This window comes from Neophocaena asiaeorientalis, unplaced genomic scaffold (genome assembly GCF_003031525.2).
Source record: "Neophocaena asiaeorientalis asiaeorientalis breed wild unplaced genomic scaffold, Neophocaena_asiaeorientalis_V1.1 scaffold212, whole genome shotgun sequence".
Lineage (NCBI taxonomy): Eukaryota > Metazoa > Chordata > Mammalia > Artiodactyla > Phocoenidae > Neophocaena > Neophocaena asiaeorientalis.
The window spans coordinates 4974712-4993224 of record NW_020174046.1 but is presented as its reverse complement, the minus strand read 5'-3'; the positions used below and the strand labels follow the sequence as shown (position 1 = coordinate 4993224).

The 18513-nt window shown below is 40.5% G+C and overlaps 1 protein-coding gene across 10 annotated transcripts in view; it reads right to left on the bottom strand.

The window, feature by feature from the left end:
- Positions 1-6251: 6251 nt before the first annotated feature.
- LMO7 (LIM domain 7) overlaps positions 6252-18513 on the bottom strand; it is a 195687-nt gene continuing 183425 nt past the window's right edge. For 7 of the 10 annotated variants that reach the window (XM_024753956.1, XM_024753953.1, XM_024753955.1 and 4 more), the window contains 5 exons: positions 16995-17047; positions 14699-14912; positions 11566-11844; positions 9563-9671; positions 7037-8483 (listed from right to left, as the gene is read on the bottom strand). In XM_024753956.1, coding sequence (XP_024609724.1) covers positions 8310-8483; positions 9563-9671; positions 11566-11844; positions 14699-14912; positions 16995-17047 — 829 coding nt within the window. In that variant the 3' untranslated portion in view covers positions 7037-8309. The other 3 variants (XM_024753952.1, XM_024753960.1, XM_024753961.1) reach the window with 1 other exon arrangement.

Genomic DNA, 18513 nt, shown 5'->3' with positions numbered 1-18513 from the left:
GTCATTTCTTTCTAGTTAAACCCAAACCCCTATTTCCAGATACCTTCACCTACTTCTTCTCCATGTATGTCAACCCTGTGGCATGTCCAAAACAGAACTCATTTCCTTTTTCAACAATATCAGTCTCTACACTACCCAGGCTTGGGGTCCTACAGTTATTCTTTTGCTTCTCTTTAGGTCGTGTCATGTCTTTGAGTCATGATCTCTCATCCATTGACTTATTCCTTTTTGCGGTCTCACCACCCTACGTCAGATCTTCACCACTTCATGGAGACATGATCCCACACAGTGTATCTAGGGATCTCCTCATTCCTCTGTGAAAGAGGCCCAAGTGTGTATGCTTTTGATCGAATACAACGTAAGGGAGGCACCTCTGGGAATTTGATTCCAACTCAGAAATGGTATTTTGTTCCTTCTGCATGCTCTATCTGCTAAGACTACGTCTGCTCTTAAAGATGTAGTTCAAATATCAACTTGGCTGTGAAGTTGCTTCACAACTGAGTAAATGTAAATGTAAATGTCTAATGGATTCTCACACACTGGATTTCTCTCATAGCCCTGGTCTTTTCTACCAGGCACTAGAATCCTTTGGGCATGTGCCTTTCCCCTCCATGAGAATAAGGATTGCTTTGTATTCATCAAATATTCCCTCCATGTTTTATGACATTAATCTGAAAATTGCTTTTTTCCTGTCCTGTACACATGGATTTTAAACACATACTAGGATTTTTAAATGCCATTTTTAACGTCTTTATTGGAGTATAACTGCTTCACAATATTGCATTAGTTTCTGCTGTATAACAAAGTGATTCAGCTATATGTATACATATATCCCCATATCCCCTCCCTCTTGCATCTCCCTCCCACCCTCCCTAACCCACCCCTCTAGGTGGTCACAAATCACCAAGCTGATCTCCCTGTGTTACGCGGCTGCTTCCCACTACCTGTCTATTTTACATTTGGTAGTGTATATATGTCCATGCCACTCTCTCACTTCGTCCCAGCTTACCCTTCCCCCTCCCCGTGTCCTCAAGTCCATTCTCTACACCTGCATCTTTATTCCTGTCCTGCTCCTAGGTTCATTAGAACCGCTTTTTTTTTAGATTCCATACATACGTGTTAGCAGACGGTATTTGTTTTTCTCTTTCTGACTTACTTCACTCTGTATGACAGACTCTAGGTCCATCCACCTCAAAACAAACAGTTCAAATTCTTTTTATGCCATTTTTATTGGTATAAACTGGGACTTGCATTAGCATACCTTAACACCTCTTCCAGATTGCAAGGATTGATGTTAGAGCAGTAAATAAAATGAGTAAACTCCCAGCCCTGGCATATACACTATTAGAGATGTCTCTCAACTAACAATCAGGCAGTAGTTTTTATTCCAGGCCTATTCCTTGGAACCCAGCTAGTTTCTTTCTTTCTTTCTTTTTTTTTTTTTTTTGCTACTTCTCACACCGTGATAGAAATGAAAATTAAGTATTGAATAAAATGCCTAGATTACATTCTTGAATAGAACAAATTTAATTTTCATGCTACTTTCCTTTCTGAATCTAGCACTGCAGAGGCTCCGGGTTTTAATGACTACAGGGGATAAAAGCATCCTCTTCCCTCCTCTACCAGTCATGCCTACCCATAAAATAAAAACTTTTGATTTCTCAAAAATATTGAAGAAATCATCCCTTCCTTCTACTCCTCTCACTCACCCACTCCTCCCCACTACCTCTTTGGGACAGACTGGATGTTAGAATCAGCCACTCACAAATGGCCTGGCCCCTCAATCCTTCCTTGGCCTTGTCTTATGAAGCTGCCTGTCCACAGGCCATGTGCCATCTTCTCCCCCCATGTCGTTCTCCCACAAACACAGAGGACAGAGAGCTCTTCTCTTGGCTACTCAATTGCAAAGCTCAATTCAAGTAGGAGGAAGCAGGAAGTGTGCCAGCAGAAATGACGGTGATATTTTTTGATCCCTACCTCTTGTAAAGATTCCCAATGGACCCAGCACTCTGATTATTCCTCCCCATACACACACAGATAATTCTCATGTGTAAACAAAACAAATGAAAGGCTAGAGAATACACATGTACATACTGCCTCTTTAAGTCAAGATTATAAAGGGTAACTTTAAAGAATATTTACGAAATTTTAAAACGTAGAACTTTCTTATGTCTTAATATGGCATCTAGGACTTCCCTGGTGGCACAGTGGTTAAGAATCTGCCTGCCAATGCAGGGGACACGGGTTCGAGCCCTGGTCCAGGAAGATCCCACATGCCACAGAGCAGCTAAGCCCATGCGCCACAGCTACTGAACCTGCGCTCCAGAGCCCGCGAGCCACAACTACTGAGCCGGCGTGCCACAACTACTGAAGCCGGTGCGCCTAGAGCCCGTGCTCCGCAACGAGAAGCCACCATAATGAGAAGCACGCACACCACAAAGAAGAGTAGCCCCGCTCACCATAACTAGAGAAAGCCTGTGCGCAGCAATGAAGACCCAATGCAGCCAAAAATTAATTAATTAAAAAAATATATGGCACCTAGATGGCAATTTCTGACTTGGCCTCTCCCTGCTTCCCACAAAGCATACATGGAGACATTGAAAGTGATGAAAAGCCTTAACACTGAGATCTACCACTGGCAATGCTAGACTCCGGGGGTGGGAGGGTACAGAATTTCAATCAACTACCATGAAACAGGACCAAAGCTTGTCTGTAGCTTGAAGTAAGGCAGAGCGACCAAGTCCGGGGCCTCAGCCGAGAGACGCAAAGTTTACGTCTCAGAACACGGCAGAACAGAACCCAGCTGGCTGTCTCTGCCTCTGGAAGCAGCCAGTGCACTCTAACCCCAGTACCTCTGTTTCCAGGACATTCTGAGAGTCCCCCAAAACTACAGGGCAAGTGGTGAAGGGGAAGCAGCACACGTGTCAAGGGAACTCACTCACGGCACACTGGGAAGTGCAGCTCTGATTCCTAATATATCATGGGCGCGGGGCGGGTGGTACGAACAGAACGTGGCCTGGAGATGGCTTTCCAAGCTCTCCCTCAGTTCATCTCACTGGGTAAATAGACAACACATCAGGACATTCAGAGGTTGCTAGGCACTGGAAATTGGGCTGGGTGCTGTGTACGTGAAAGACCCCCCAACTGAACATCTGAGGTGGTCAATCCACCAACACCAAAATGTACATGATCTCCAGTCATCGACTGGGTTCTCATCTTACTGCATCACTGGGTAGCCTTTGACACAGCAGGTCCCTTCCGCCTTGAAATATGCTGTTGACTTGATTTCCAGAACACCAGTGGGTGGGTTCTCCTCCTGCCTCTGCATCTCTGATCTCCAATGCTGGAGGACCCCAGGAATTGGCCCTTCTGCGATATTCTTTGCTCTAATTACAGTCAGAATCCAGGTGATGTCCTCTTGATTCTCAGCTTAAAATCCATCCACATACTGATGACCCTACACTTACATCCCCAGCCTGGACTTCTGCCTTGAACTCCAGATTTGCACAGCCAGCTGCCCACTCGACACTGTCATTTAGTTTATCTAATACTGTTCAGACCTCACCATGTTTAAAATCCAAACCCTGATCTCCCTGCCCCACCAACCCCAACTGGGCTCCACCTACCACCTTATCCATTTTAGAAAGTGGTGGTTCCATGTTCAGCTCCTTAAGACAACACTTGAGACTTGGACTCTTCCCTTCCTCTTATGCTACATCCAACCCATCACCAAATTCTGTCACTTCATCTTCGAGATACATATGCACACTGTGTAATCTGTCACCTCCTTCCTCATCACCTCCCCTGCTCCCGCCCTGCTGAAGAGAACATCTTTCGCCTGGACAATTTCAATAGATTCCGAACTCGCCTCCCTGCTTTTACCTTTACTCTTCTGCAACCTATTGTTTATGTGGTGGTCTTCAGTCATTTTAAAACATAAGTCAGTTCATTTCACTCCTCAGCTCAACCTTCCAATGTCTCTGTCCTGCTCAGCAGACCTGCGTCTTCCTGCCCACACCTCCTTGCTCACATCACTCTCATTTGATCCGTCCTAACCACACGGTCGCTTCCTGAGCACACCAAATATTCTCCTGCCTCAGGACACTTGAACTTGCTATTTTCTATATCCGGAATGCATTCCCCTCAGATATCTGTAAGGTCTGCTCCCTCAATCCTTCAGGCTTTGGCTCAAATATCAGAGAGGATGTCTCTACAACCCATATAAAAAGGCACCACGGAACTTTCACTTCCAATACTCATGGAGCCTCCTCGCCCTGCTCATTTGTGCTTCAACACCCTTATCTCCACATGCATGCTACATTTTATTGAGTTTATCACTGTCTCCCCCAACTGGAAATCTAAGCCCAGACAGAGACAAGACTTTGTATTTCTTCACTGCACTATCTACAGTGCCTAAAACCATGCCTGGCACATACCGCTTGAATAAAGAATGCTGAACGACTGAATCTTTCCTTGTTCCTAAATGAAGTTACAAATTCTCATGGGCATATACAAAGGTGCTATAACACCGGTGTCTCAGAAGAAAATCTCTGAAAGCTGTCCTAACAACTTGTACTAACAAAATTATTATCACTTAAAAAGATAATATGAGAGATGAGGAAAAAAGTCATAAGAATGTACAGAGAAGAAGAAAAACAGTATACAAGGTTAAGATGAAAAGACACAGGATTTAGATGAAAAGGAGTACTGATCAGTAAAGATGTTGGATGAGAAAACTAAAACTGTGAGGTAAGAAATAAAGCTTGTACTAGAGGTAGGAACAAGCAGAATTAACAAGACAGAAATTGAAGCAGTAGTTTATTAATTTATTCAGCTACTGCATACTGAGGGCTACCATATGTCAGCGAACAAGGCAACGGAAATTCCTGTGTGGTGCTAGTGGGAGTCTAAGTTGGTAGCATCTTTCTGGAAACCACTGTGGCAATATGCATCATGACAGCCTTAAGATGCATAACCTCTGAGCCAATAATCTCATGTCTATGAAAATGATATAAAGAAATAGATATGATCATGGAGAGTCCATCACAGACTTTATACTAGAAATATATGCATACATATAGTATATATAACCATGTTATATATATCACAGGGAGCTCAGCTCGGTGCTCTGTGGTGACCTAGATGGGGGGGGAGGGGGGAGGGAGGTCCAAGAGGGAGGGTATACATAGAGCTGACTCACTTCATTGTACAGCAGAAACTAACACAACATTGTAAAGCAATTTTACTCCAATAAGAAATAAAAATAATGGGGAAAAAATAAAAGTAACTGTTATATCACTTTAAAGAGAATAAAATCTATTTGTTTAAAAAAAGTGTTAAATATTAGAAACGACTGAGATGCACGCAGTAGAGGAACTTGCAGGTAAGTGTTAACAGCACCAAACAACGGAGCATTATGCAACCATTAATAAAAATATATAGAAATGGTTTTAAGAACATGGAAAAATTCACAAGCCAATGTTAACTAGGAACACAAGATAAATAACTGTGTATGGATTGAGTTTAAACAGAGCTCTTGTCTTTGAAGTTTGGAATTGAAAAATTATATTCCTTACGCTTTAGGTACTTGATAAATTTTCATCATAAAACACACATTACTCTAATAATCAGAAATAAAGAATACTAAACAAAAATAAAAACTGGAACTAAATTTTTTATGTTCTCCCACATTACAGCTTCTTATTTCTAACCTATCCCAGTACAGTTCTCATATCCTAGAATTAACCACTCCAGTTTCCTTATTATAAAGGATTCAAGCAAGCTTGTATTTTTGCTCAAAACATGCTAAAGTCTTGTGTTCTTGCACTCTCACTCCAGATTTCTAAAACATTATAGATTTTTTTTTATCCTATAGATTTTCTAAACTTATCACTGAGGAAGTAAAAGAATATGTAAAGATTCTATGCAAATCATCCAACAATTCGCCATTCACTTCACCTCTCACCATAAAAACGTATTGCATTCAAAAACAACTTTCCATCAAAAATAAAGTTTCTTGTTAAAATTTTTCAGGAAAAACGATATCACGATTGCAGTTATAGTTTCATAGGTATATACACATGTCAAAACCTGTCACTGTACAGTTTAAATATGTGCATTTTATTGTATGTCAATTTATTCCTCAGTAAATATGCTAAATAAAACATAGTATCAAGAAAAGCCACACACTGAAACATAATTAAAAGGCTTGGAAGGTAGACAAACACAGACACACACGGAAGAAAAAGAACCACTCTTTAAATGCATCAGCAAGTTTATTTACAAATGCAGTTGAACAGAAAGGCTCACTAGTTTCTGGAGAAAACTTCTGGCATACAAACCATGATGATCTTCCATGAATGAAAAGAAGCAATTTCTACTGGGAATTGCTTAGTGACAATTCTGGTGAAGAAAATAGAGCTCCCCTCATCAAGCAAATAAAATGTCATATAAGCTAAAAAAAAATTTAATAATGTTACATAAATGAAAAGAAGGATACAGAAAGCAAATTTGGGGGTGGATTTTAGTGACATTTTCCGTATTGTTCTGCATTAATTTAGAATACATTATAATAAACAGAGCAAATGCAATTACATATTTATATTAACTATTTCAAATAATGTTTCCAAAACTTAAAAAAAAAAAAAACCAATAAAATAACCCTCCTCAAAACACCGTTAGAAAGTCAAACTAGATCATTATCAGCATCAAAAAAATACTTTGAAGTTCTTATTTTTCCCCTGTGCTTTTATAATGCTGAATTCAAAAAGGAAATACTGCACTTTTCCCCACACATAATTACCTTCTTATAAATAAACAACAAAAATACAGGTTCTACCAAGACTATAATGCTCTGATGTAATCTAAAGAGGCCAGAAAAAGTATTATTCTTTTTAAAAAAGAGAGCAAAAGGACATACAACGTCTATTTATAGATCTATATCAGCAGCAACCACCTCTTCTTCTATCTGCAACAGTGCTTTCGTGTGGAGGCTTACATCACATGGCGGTTGGCCGTCCAGCTGATCAGGCAAGGAGAGAAGAAAGAAAAGTGCTTAGATTCAGAAACACTCGAATATCGCCACCTGGGATACATAGCAGGAATCGTTCAGAGAATGACCCCATGAGGTAGAAAGAGTTACCCTGTTACTCACTTAGGATAAAGCTGGGCAAATCACACCTCTGGGTTCTACAAGTCTTTCTTTGTAAAAAAATGGAGTAAAAATTAACTGCTGATATAGAAACAAGTTACACTCAACTCTCTATTATTTGTACTGGAGGAGAGAAAAGGCATGGGCAATTTTTCCATGATGATTCCAAAAATCAATTATATTTGGCTTTGGAATTTTGACTAAAGAGAGAAAAGCTCACACACATACACACACTCCCTCCCCATTCCATGCCCAGCCTTGACACTCTCCAACCTCAGTGCTGGCATCCAGGAAAGGTCTGGACCAACGGGGTGAGAAGGCTCAAAACACGGTGACAGATAAGAGAGAGTTGACTGGGCTGAAGCCATTTCCAAAGCACTCTTCACATAAAGGCCATATAAATACCTCAGAGCTCAAAAGCATATGGTTTGGCTGATACCACTTGTAACAAACACCCTTTCACAATAAGGAAGAAACACATGTTACCAGCATCAAGGCTCAAAATATAAAAAGGAGGAATGGTTGTCTTTATGTAGCTATAAACGATATGCAATCTACTTACGCTACCCTATGTTTATAACACACTTACAGGCAAAAACATGCTTAGACACAGAATAGCATGTGAAGTTTTCGAAAAACTCAATTTTTCCAAAAATGACACTGAAACACTATGTCGTCAGAATTAATGCTTAAATTATTGTATAATTTGATAGCATATGATTATAGAGTAACAAAGCATACACTGACTATTCTTTATTACCTTTTTAAACCACAGTTTTTAAAGTTGGTCATATTCTAAATCACATAATCAGACCCCATTAGTAAATAATAGAAATCAGCTAAAACGATGAGAGTTTCTTAGCCAAGAAACTGATGAGAGTCTATACAGAAGATTCATTTTGACTGTTGGTCTTGGTTGGTTTTTATGCTTGAGTCATCAGAAGTTTCTCCAGACTCAGCAGACTGCCCAGAACACCGTCCTGACTCCTGGCACGCATCCCTCTCTGGTTCTTTGGTCCTACACTCACCCTTGTGCGGCTGGACTCCTGAGCACTGACCCACTGACCCGCTCACCGGACCCTCTTTGAAGGGGATACTCTGAGATTCCTGAAGCCTGGAGCTCTGGGGCAGGGAGCTTGAAGGGGAGCTGGTGGAAGGTTCAGGGAAATGCATGGGAACCCGTGGTCTCCGTAAAAGACAAGAAATTTTCTCCCTGATTTGCTCTCTTACATTTGAGTCTGAGATAGCAGTCGTTGCAATACAGTTGGTTGTTTCGGATTCTGACTTCGGCTCCTGAGGAAGAGCCTCCGAGGTCACGATCACAGGCCACACACTGGGAGACAAACAAAAAAAAGCAAAAACAGGAAACGTCCACACTTAGCACAAGAAAGCTTGGGGCACTCCCAGAAAAAAAAAAAAAATTAAGCAAAATGCAGCTTCTAAGCTCTTAGATACATTTGAGCAAAGGGAAAAAAAAAAAGGCCCAAAGATAATTAGATGAAAAGGAAACCTGCCAGATGAGACATTAAAGAATTCATAAAGCCAATTTTAAGAGCCAAGATATCATTCTAAATATACCAAAAGAATAGAAATGATTCGTTGATTGGTTTAAAGAAATTGCATCTTCCTTTCTCCCAGCGGAATGGAGAGGATAAAGCACCACAGGAAGGAACGGGTGAAGGGCACCAAGACTGGGTGTCTGGCTCTCTGCCCTGGGGTGGGTCACCCCAGGCATTCCCCCAGCACCAATTCGGTGAGGTTCACTCACGGTGCTTTCCCTTCAAGGCTGGGTATTTTGCTTCCATGTGCTCAAACACTAACCATTTTGACTCATTCTGCTATGCCTAGGAACAACCCAAGCCAGAGACAGACAAGCTTAAACAAGCTGAGCTCTAAAGGATCAACTACCGGAATTTCTCTCTCTGGCCCAACGCAAGTTCAAGAATCAAACAGATGTGTCTCTAAAGACATACTGCAAACTAAGGGAGTCATAGAGCCCTACTTCTCTCTTAGGTGCAAGCAGACTGTGCAACTGTGAAAATACATTACTTTTCCTTTCACACTCTCCCTATTCAAAGCTAGGCTTCGGACACTGTTATAACTCATGTCCCCATGCTGTTAATAACCGTGGCAACATGTCAGAGAAAGCATTTACGCACCGTAAATTTTACTTAAAGAATCTCAGATTGGAAACAGGAAGTGCATAGTGCTTCCGGCTTTAAGTTTTGAAGCCAGGTTCAAGGTTTGAGAACCTAGTAGCAGTAGCAGGCCATCTGTGATTCAAAGTGCAGCACAGACCGACAGAGGCAGCACCTAGCTTGTTAGTGGCAGGTCCACACCCAGCGCTGCAAGAAGCCATGCTCTCTCCAAGCAAAGCAATGCGGGCCTGTAGGCTGTCTGGCTCAGTCTCACCTTAAAACAATGCAAATGATAACAAAGACCCAGGGACTCGATGATCATGGCGGCTCCTTTGCCCAGAATGTTATGACAATAGGAGCACACGCGCTTCCCACTGACCGACCTAGACGTAGAACGAGAATGGAAGGGTGGCTTTCATCCGAGTAGCTCAAAGCTCTTATCTAAAAATCACACTCTGGTATTAACGTGAATCATAGTTTACGAAACTCTTTATTTTATATACCTGTGGCAGGAAAACTTTCACCAGCCAACCAAAGTATGCCTTGATTATACTGTACCTTGATGGATCTCCACGACGGCTCTGGAACCCTTGACACCTAGTCACATACATGAAGGATTTCCGTGCAATCAGTCCATGCTGCCCTTCGCGATGCTTTCGCCCTCAGACCACATCTGTACTCAGCAACAGTCCCCCCTCCTCTAATGCAGCCGACATCATCTTGCCAGGTAAACCCTCCCAGGCACAGCTCTAATCATGTCTTCTGCTCATCGAACACCGAAAGAGCAGCCCCGCTTTGGAGAGGTGTTGCAAGTCTACTCAACCTACCGCCTCAACCGTATTTTCTCCACCTCTTTCTCATTCACCCGATATTCTAGGTAAACAGAAGTATCAGTGCTTTCCTGACTGTACCTCTGGTTTACAGGGCTGCCTCTGCGGAGAATGACATGAAAACTGCCTGACAGCTACCATTTAGATAGGTAAGGCAAGTTTCTACTTTGCTTTATTTACAAGGCTTATCTCTTCTCCCAGGCCGAAAGGTGAAGGCTACTTCTTATCTTTGCATCCCACTGGACTGGCACAGCACTTCAGTGACATTGGAAAGGACATAGCTGTTGAGTGCCTCACGTTAGAGACCTTTTCAGGGCAGAGAAGTCCACAGCCCCGTCTCCTTTCTGCTTTCCGAGGGCAGGGTTCGCAGTAAGGAAACGGGTACTCTCTCCTCTGGCTTCTCCCCGACTCTGCAGTCCCTATCTTCCCTCCAAATTTACCAAAAATCCTCATCTCTTCTTCTCTTAATTTAAGCTCCCTGATACACATTTTATAAATCCTGGCACAAGCAACATTTTTAGCTAGATAAAAATATCTTCTCCGAATGAAATCCTTTAGTTGATAGCTTAAAAAAAAAATCCCAATATTAATCATTGTGTTTCTACTTTTCAGTATTTCAATAGTGATGAAAAGTAGCATAGGCCAGTAGCACTCCCTTGAGGTCTCAACAGAAACACTGCTGTATGTGGCTTTGTGAAGGTGAAGCATCAGTGATCTGTGGAGAAGCTACACAGATATAACACCCCAACACAGGCTGATAATCTGAGCTTTAACCCATACCAAAAGGCAAGTGTCAAGACCCACCATTATAACTCTCACACAGTTCCCGCAGCATATGACCTGCAGAATTCAGTTGATGTAGTCTGAGTAAGATGTTGGAAAACCAGATAAGAGACAAGCAATGGTCTTGGAAATCAAAAACCCAAAATGCCATATCTAACTTAAGGATTTTTTAAGCCAGCTTGTTCAAAGTTCCACAGACGATGGGTCTGGGTTATAATGCTTTCCTTTCGTACTCAGTTCCTATAAAATGATTTTATATTACAGTCTCATCAAAACAGTCAAACATTTTATAATACTGCTTTTACTCATCAATTTGTCATGCATTCTTGAGCTACTGTATATTTTTATGATTCCACAGTGAGAACTGTTCAGGTCCATCTGCATCTAAGACACTGACCACAGGCCCAAGTAAACGAGGCAGTGGCAGTGAAGTAAACATTTTAAAGGCCTCCAATGGCTTCATAAGACATCCATAAATGCCCTTGGGTTGGCATGGAAAGATAGCAAGGAACTGATTTGGGAAAGGAACACTGAACCTGACACACTCAAAAAGGCTTGTTTTTCTTTTTTCATTGGAAACCTTGGACAAGATTTTGGGAAATTTTTAATGAAAAACAACCCCTTGAGACGAAGGGAAGAAGAGGGAAAACCCAAAGGGCCTCACCTGTTGCGTGGCTGGCAGCCGGGCTGCGGAACCGCAGGGGAATGGCTGCGCAGTATGGGGGACGGGGTGGTGGTCTTCCCGGAACCCGCTGAGGGAGGGGGTACGCCGGAGGAGGGGTTCCGCATGTAGGCACGGTTCGAAGTGGACAGCAGCTGAGGTGGGGGGCGACTGAAGTCTTGGACAGAGGAAGTGGCATAGACTCCTGAAGGCTGGTTGAGCCAAGGGGACTGTCGCCAAGAACTGGCTCTCGGGGAATCCAGGTTATCTAGAGATTCACCTCTGAAACACGGAAAGGGTTCATCCAAGTTATAGAACACATTCAACTAGAGATCCACTTAACACCATTATAGTCATTAAAATACCCATGTATTTTATAAGCAGGTATGAATCTAACAAGGCCAGTTACATATAAAATTACCTTTAACAGCTAAAGTTCCTTTTCATCAAAGGCACCATGATGTTTCATATTCAATTAACCTTCATTTATTTTTTTTTAATTTTTTAAATTTTTATTGGAGTAGAGTTGCTTTACAATGTTGTGTTAGTTTCTACTGTACAGCAATGTGAATCAGCTATACGTATGCATATATCCCCTCTTCTTTGGATCTCCTTCCCATTTAGGTCACTACAGAGCAAGAGTTCCCTGTGCTATACAGTAGGTTCTCATTAGTTATCTATTTTATACACAGTATCAGTTGTGTTTATATGTCAATCTCAGTCTCCCAATTCATTCCACATCCGCTTCCCCTTTGGTATCCATACGTTTGTTCTCTATGTCTGTGTCTCTATTTCTGCTTTGTAAATAAGACCGTTATGCACTTGACATTAATTCTGACCTACAAAGATCGACTCCAAATTATGAGGGTTTTTTCCTACCTGGTCAATTTTGTTGTTATGACTTTTAAAACTTTCTCTCTTATCCCAAGTTTGAAATATGTATTTTTTTCAAATTATAAAAGTATTATATCATCATGATGAGAAAGACCCAAGCAATCCAGCAGGGTATATACACTTTTACTTACAATTTACCTGCCCTAATCCCCAGAGGTAACCACTGTTGACTGTGTATCCTTCTAGACTCTTTCCTCACACATGCAAGTATATATTTACATACATATACAAATTTACATATGTACGTATAACCATGTCTATATACATATGTAATGTGTTCGTATGTTTAACATGCTTAAACAAATGGGATTATTCTACAACTCATATTCTTCATAACTTGCTTTATTGCATGTAATATACATTTTCTTAGAACTATCTTCATGTCAGTTCAGGTGACAGAAGGTACTTTGGTGGCCCCCAGTGGATCATCTTCCTGGTATCCACGTCCTTGTGTGGTCCCCTCCCACTGATTCTGGGCTTAGCCATGCGACATGTTGGTCAAGGGGACATTAGCGGACATGAGACAAATGGAGGTTTGATAAGCACTTGCACATTAGGGCTTATACCTCTTGCAAGGTTTCCTCTTTTAATCCAGGTGCCAGGTTATGAGGCAACCCAAGCAGCTATGTGGGGAAGCCTATTTGGAGAACAGCAGCTCCCAACCAATAGCTCCAGCTGAGCTCTCAGTGGAGTATCAGAGGTCAGCAAGTTATAGCCCACTGCCAGGATACGAAAAATGCATGAGCTAAGGGTATTTTATCTTTTCAAACAGTGATTTAAAAAAACAACAAAAAATACATGACGCAGACTTAGGTGGCCTACCAAGCCTAAATTATTGACAATCTGGTCCTGCACGCAAAACAAATTGCCAACCGCAGCTCTAAATGACTACAGCTGCCAAGTGCCCCAACCAATACCATGCAAAGACCTGCCCAGCCAACGCTCAGAATTTTGAGAGTAGTGAATTGTTATTTTAACCCACTCACTGTTGAGGCGGTATATTATAGAGTGATGTCCCTTTCACTCTTTAATAGTTGTATAGTATTCTACTATTCAGGGTGCCACTATTTATTTAATGAGCACCAAGTACACTCTTATTTGTAGATATTCTGATTATTTCTCTTTTTTGCTACTGCCAATACTATCTTTGCATACTTATCCAAATATAACCAGAAGATAAAGTGCCGGAAACTCAAGTGCTCACGGGGTATACGCAAAAACTTCTGCTTAATAAACACTGAAAGAACTGCCCACCCGGTTGGGAACAAGAATTCCTGTTTCCTTATACAATTGTCAACACTAGATTTAATCAGTACTAGATTCAATCAATACTAGATTTAAGTTAATTTAATCAATACTAGATTTAATCAACCTTTTAACTCTACAAATCCCACGAGCAAGGCATACCACTGTTGTTTTAGGAGAAGTGTTGATCTGTCATATGCTTCCTGACTTTGTTTCTTTTCCTATGAACTATCTGTTCATATCACTTGTCTATGTTTCTATAAAGTTGTCAGGGTTTATTTACTGATTTTCAAGCGTTACTTTTACATTGAGGTAATTAGCCCTTGGTCTGTAATGTGTTGTCAGTAATCTTCCTCAGTTGGTCAGCTGTGGAAATACTAAATAGAAGTAGCTTCAGTATTCACTTACCCACGATACATCTGTTTAGTTCATCCTCTCATCTCCAATTAATTTATATCTCTGGATTTTCCTTTAAGTTACAAAAATTAGGTGTCCACACTTTGTGAACACTACTTTCATGACTCCAATCTAACCACTGCCTCGTTAGAAACAGAGGTTTAATTTTTTATTTTTTTTTTGGTTCAGCATCATCCACGGAAGCACTAGGACCACATCAATTATTTAAGTACCTGAATCACACATCAGAGCTCCACAGGCAGCCTGGCAACCTATTAGCCGTGTGGTTTTGTCTGAGTGCGTTGCTTGCTCTAGTCACAGCTTCTTCGTATGGAAAAGCAGAATTACTATCCCTGCCTCAAGATATTCTTTCCAGATTAAGTGAGATGATGTAGACAAAGCACCTGGCACATGTCTGCCACTAATCAGTGCTCCGTGACAAGTGCCCAATGACATCTGCTCTCCTTCTCTTTCCCCCACTAAATCTTACATAAGAAAAGAAATGATGACATCTCTTCTGTCCAAAGCAGCCAGCACGTCTAGAAATTAAACATCTGCACCTCAGTATAGAAGGAGAAATAATTCCGAAGATGTCTCTCACCTTCTCATAATCCCAGGCAGACAAATAGGCTCTTTATTGACACTGGAACTGCGCTGTCGGATCCAGCTATTGTCATCATAAAGGGACGTTCTCTTCCTCATTTCTTGAAGGATTTGCTGTCTCTCCAACTCCGCTCCTGATGGGACTTGTTCCTTCTTGGAGCTTTTCTGCGATGAGCTACTGCTCCCAGTTCGGTCTAAATATCTATTGCTTCCTAAATTAAAAACATCAAAAGTTCTGGGATTAGCACATTAAAAAAAAGGCATAGTGGATAAATCTCCAAATACAGTGGAGCAAAAAAAAAAAAAAGTGACATTGGGCACATATGCTCACATTATCAATTCTCAATGAGACTGCTGCCTCAGAACATAAAGGAACAGTCTCCTGTCCCTAGAAATTCCAATTCCACACCCAGAGGCATACCAGAGGGCTGCCTAAAAAGGAGACAACCAGCCTTGATTTCAGCAGTATTACATTACAAACTGCTCATCTAGAAAGTTTCTCTTCCACTATTTCCTTCCTTCCTAAATTAAAATCAATCAAGCACCTGCTCACTGAATGCTTGCTGTGACAACTCTGCAAGGGAACAGGGCACTCTGTTCTTTCAAAACACGTACACTCCCCCTGCGGAGAGAGCGAAGACATAAACGCATGCATCTCCGGCTAACATGGCTCGAGTCTTCATGGTATAAGTCACAGAATAAGTCATGACCAAATCATAGGAATGAGAGCATATTCAATGACCGAAACGGCTTTTGTGAAATAGCCAAGTAATCCAAATGATAAGCAAGGAATGTTATCAGACTTGTATCTCCTGTCAAGGAACAGACAGAACTATAATTTGGATGAATGACAATTAAGTCAGGTTTTATCCTGAAGGCGTTGTCTCCTTGGATTTGCTGATTAATTCCTGATATGGGTAAAACATCCCTAACTTTGATGTATCCTCCCCATCTCAATTTGGATTAGAAAATTTCATCTAAGGATTTATTTTCTTTTGCTCTCTAGATTCACTGCTATTGTCTTTCTTTCAAAATTCATTCTGCCTTAGTTTATCTTCCAGTAAGCAATGAACAAGGCCACCAAAGGTTTCTTATACACGCCTATGTTTACATTGGTGTATGCACACAGCTTATCAATTTGGTCAGATTTGGAATAAAATGTTTTCTATTTTAAAGATGCCTTACTGGCATAGCCAAGTTTTTCAATAAAATATTTAATAACGTCTACCGTGTGCTATACAAGAGCTTACGGTTAGTAAAGGGGAGAAAACATACATAGAAAAGCAGCCAGATTAATAACACTAGTCACAATATTAACAAAACTATTTCTGAGAGTCACACTTGTTATTACTAACAGGTCCCGTGTTTACGTTCAAGAGAGAATATGATCACTGCAGGTTAAAAATGTTTCATGGCAGATTCAAGTACTTAAACTTTAATTTTAATGGTGGCTTAGGGGCAAATTCAGGGGAGAAGAAACTGGAAATCCAAACAGGTGAGAGCAGAGGAACTAGATCAGAAAGCATCTGATAAGTTGGAAAATGAGAGAGAGAACAATTTGGTTATAGTTAAGGGCCCCTAATGGGGAAAACAGCAAAATACGCTGGAAAGTTAAACTAGGACCAGACGATGGAAGGTCCTCTGTGTTAAGGGAAAAGGGGTGATTACAGAACCTATTAGAAACTGTAAATTCTACAAGCTTTAACCAGAGCTGCCATCAGACCATTGGGGCCTGTGGATGTTGTTTTGTTCACAGAGGGCTGTAAATTTTTTTTCATGGCTCACAGGCCCAGCCGCTCCGGGGCATGAACCCGTGTCCCCTGCATCGGCAGGTGGACTCTCAACGACTGCGCCACCAGGGAAGCCCCATTTTGAATTTTTTGAATCTTGTCATTTAAATGTCCAATTTCAGGTTTATATGCAATTTCGGGTTTATATACAATTTCCCTGGTACTCTGCAGAAAACTTTTCTGTCCCAATTCTTTGGAGGCAAGATGAAATTCACTATACAAAATCATATCAGCATCACTTTGCAAAATTTCCACAGATTTCCTTAACTATTTATAATCATTTTAATCTTGCAGTACTCCCTCTATCATAAAATAAAGCCAAATTAAGCACAAGATAATTTTGTTCTTATACACAAATGGGAAGGGGTGCTAAAAATCTGTAGTATTTTAAATATGTAATCTTAATCAACCTGAAATACCTTGACCTTAAAAATACTGATCATAGGGTGTGATAGCATTACTAAGCAATTGCGCTGAAGAATTCTGGAAAAAATTCACATTTACCATTTTTGTTTGTGGGGTAATCATCCAGTTCAGTAGTGGATCTGGATTTATTCCTAAAACACAGAACAGATTACATACATCTCACTAAGAACATCCTTTTCATATTTATGAAGTAAGAACCCCCAAAAGATTACTTTTTAAAGCAGCTGATTTATTTCCCATGTCTGTTGAGAGCCATATTTATTTTCATACCAAGGTATTTTTCATGTTGCACAAACTAGCAGAAAACAAGACATCTCTAAAGAGAAAAGAGCTTGATGCTAGGAACAGAAGCATGTGAAAATCCTCTCCAAGTTGATGTCAGTTAAAGCCTATGATTTTCTGACCAGCTTGAATACTTTGACTCTCTTCTCTTCCAGACATCAATCTTCCCAGGCTGTACAAAGCATCTGTCATCAGATCACCTAACATCAGACTGTCAGCACTTCCTTCACACTGCCCGAGGGTCAAGAAGTGATCTTTGGGGGCATTAGGGTCCTACTCTGAAACAGCAACTCACCAAATGTTATCCTAGCATTCCAAAGAGGTACTGGAGCACACTGGCATAGGCAACTTCTGAAAAGGCCTAAACCTTGGGTCCATATACCAATCCATGCTCATCTCTTTCTCACTCTCCTAGGCACAATAACTTCAAATACTAGTAATAATAATGAATAATAATATATTATATAATAATAATATACATTGTCATACATAGGTATATGCAGACGTTTATAATATATCAATACAACATATAATATATCACAGCTGTTAGCAACATCCATGAATGGTTTCATTTGTATTAAGGTAGAAGAAAATATTTTTAATGCATGATGTCTAGCTACGCTCCTTAATGCTTCTAGGGCATGCTTTATCACAACTACCTACGAGCGTTTCATACTTTCCAGGATTCCTTAAGTTTCCTTTCCCTAAAATCTACTTATTTTCTCAAGGTAATGAACCACATACATCAAGCTTATTTATATATATATAAATAAATCATAGCTTTAAAAAAGAGAGATACACATTTTAATGATCTAAAGTTACCCAGAAACATTCACTATAAATAAGGTTATCCATCACTAGAATTTTTTGTCTAGCTTAATGTCAGCCCATTAGTACCTTTATGTATGTTGTTTTTCTTTTCCCTATCTACTCTGAGCCCTGTTTAGTCATCCTGATTGCCTACAGAGACGAGTCCTTCCTTATTTCTAAGGTGAACTTCCTAAAGGAGATATTTTAGCTGTGAAAACACAGATTAATGGTCATACACTGGATATATATATAGACAGGCTTTTCAGAAGTCCTTAGTGATTTTAAGAGTGCAAAGCATTTTTAAAGTTCTTTTAAAATATTAAATTTAATGTTTTAGGAAATATATAACTTTTCAGGTATCTGAAATCCTATCTTCATTCCCTGAAACTGACTAGTAGTTCTAACCAAACTAAGAGGAAGGCTACAATTCTCATTTCAGATGTCCGCATGGAACTTTTGGTAAGCTTATGCCATTGCTTATAACTTTTTTAAAATGAAGCTTCAG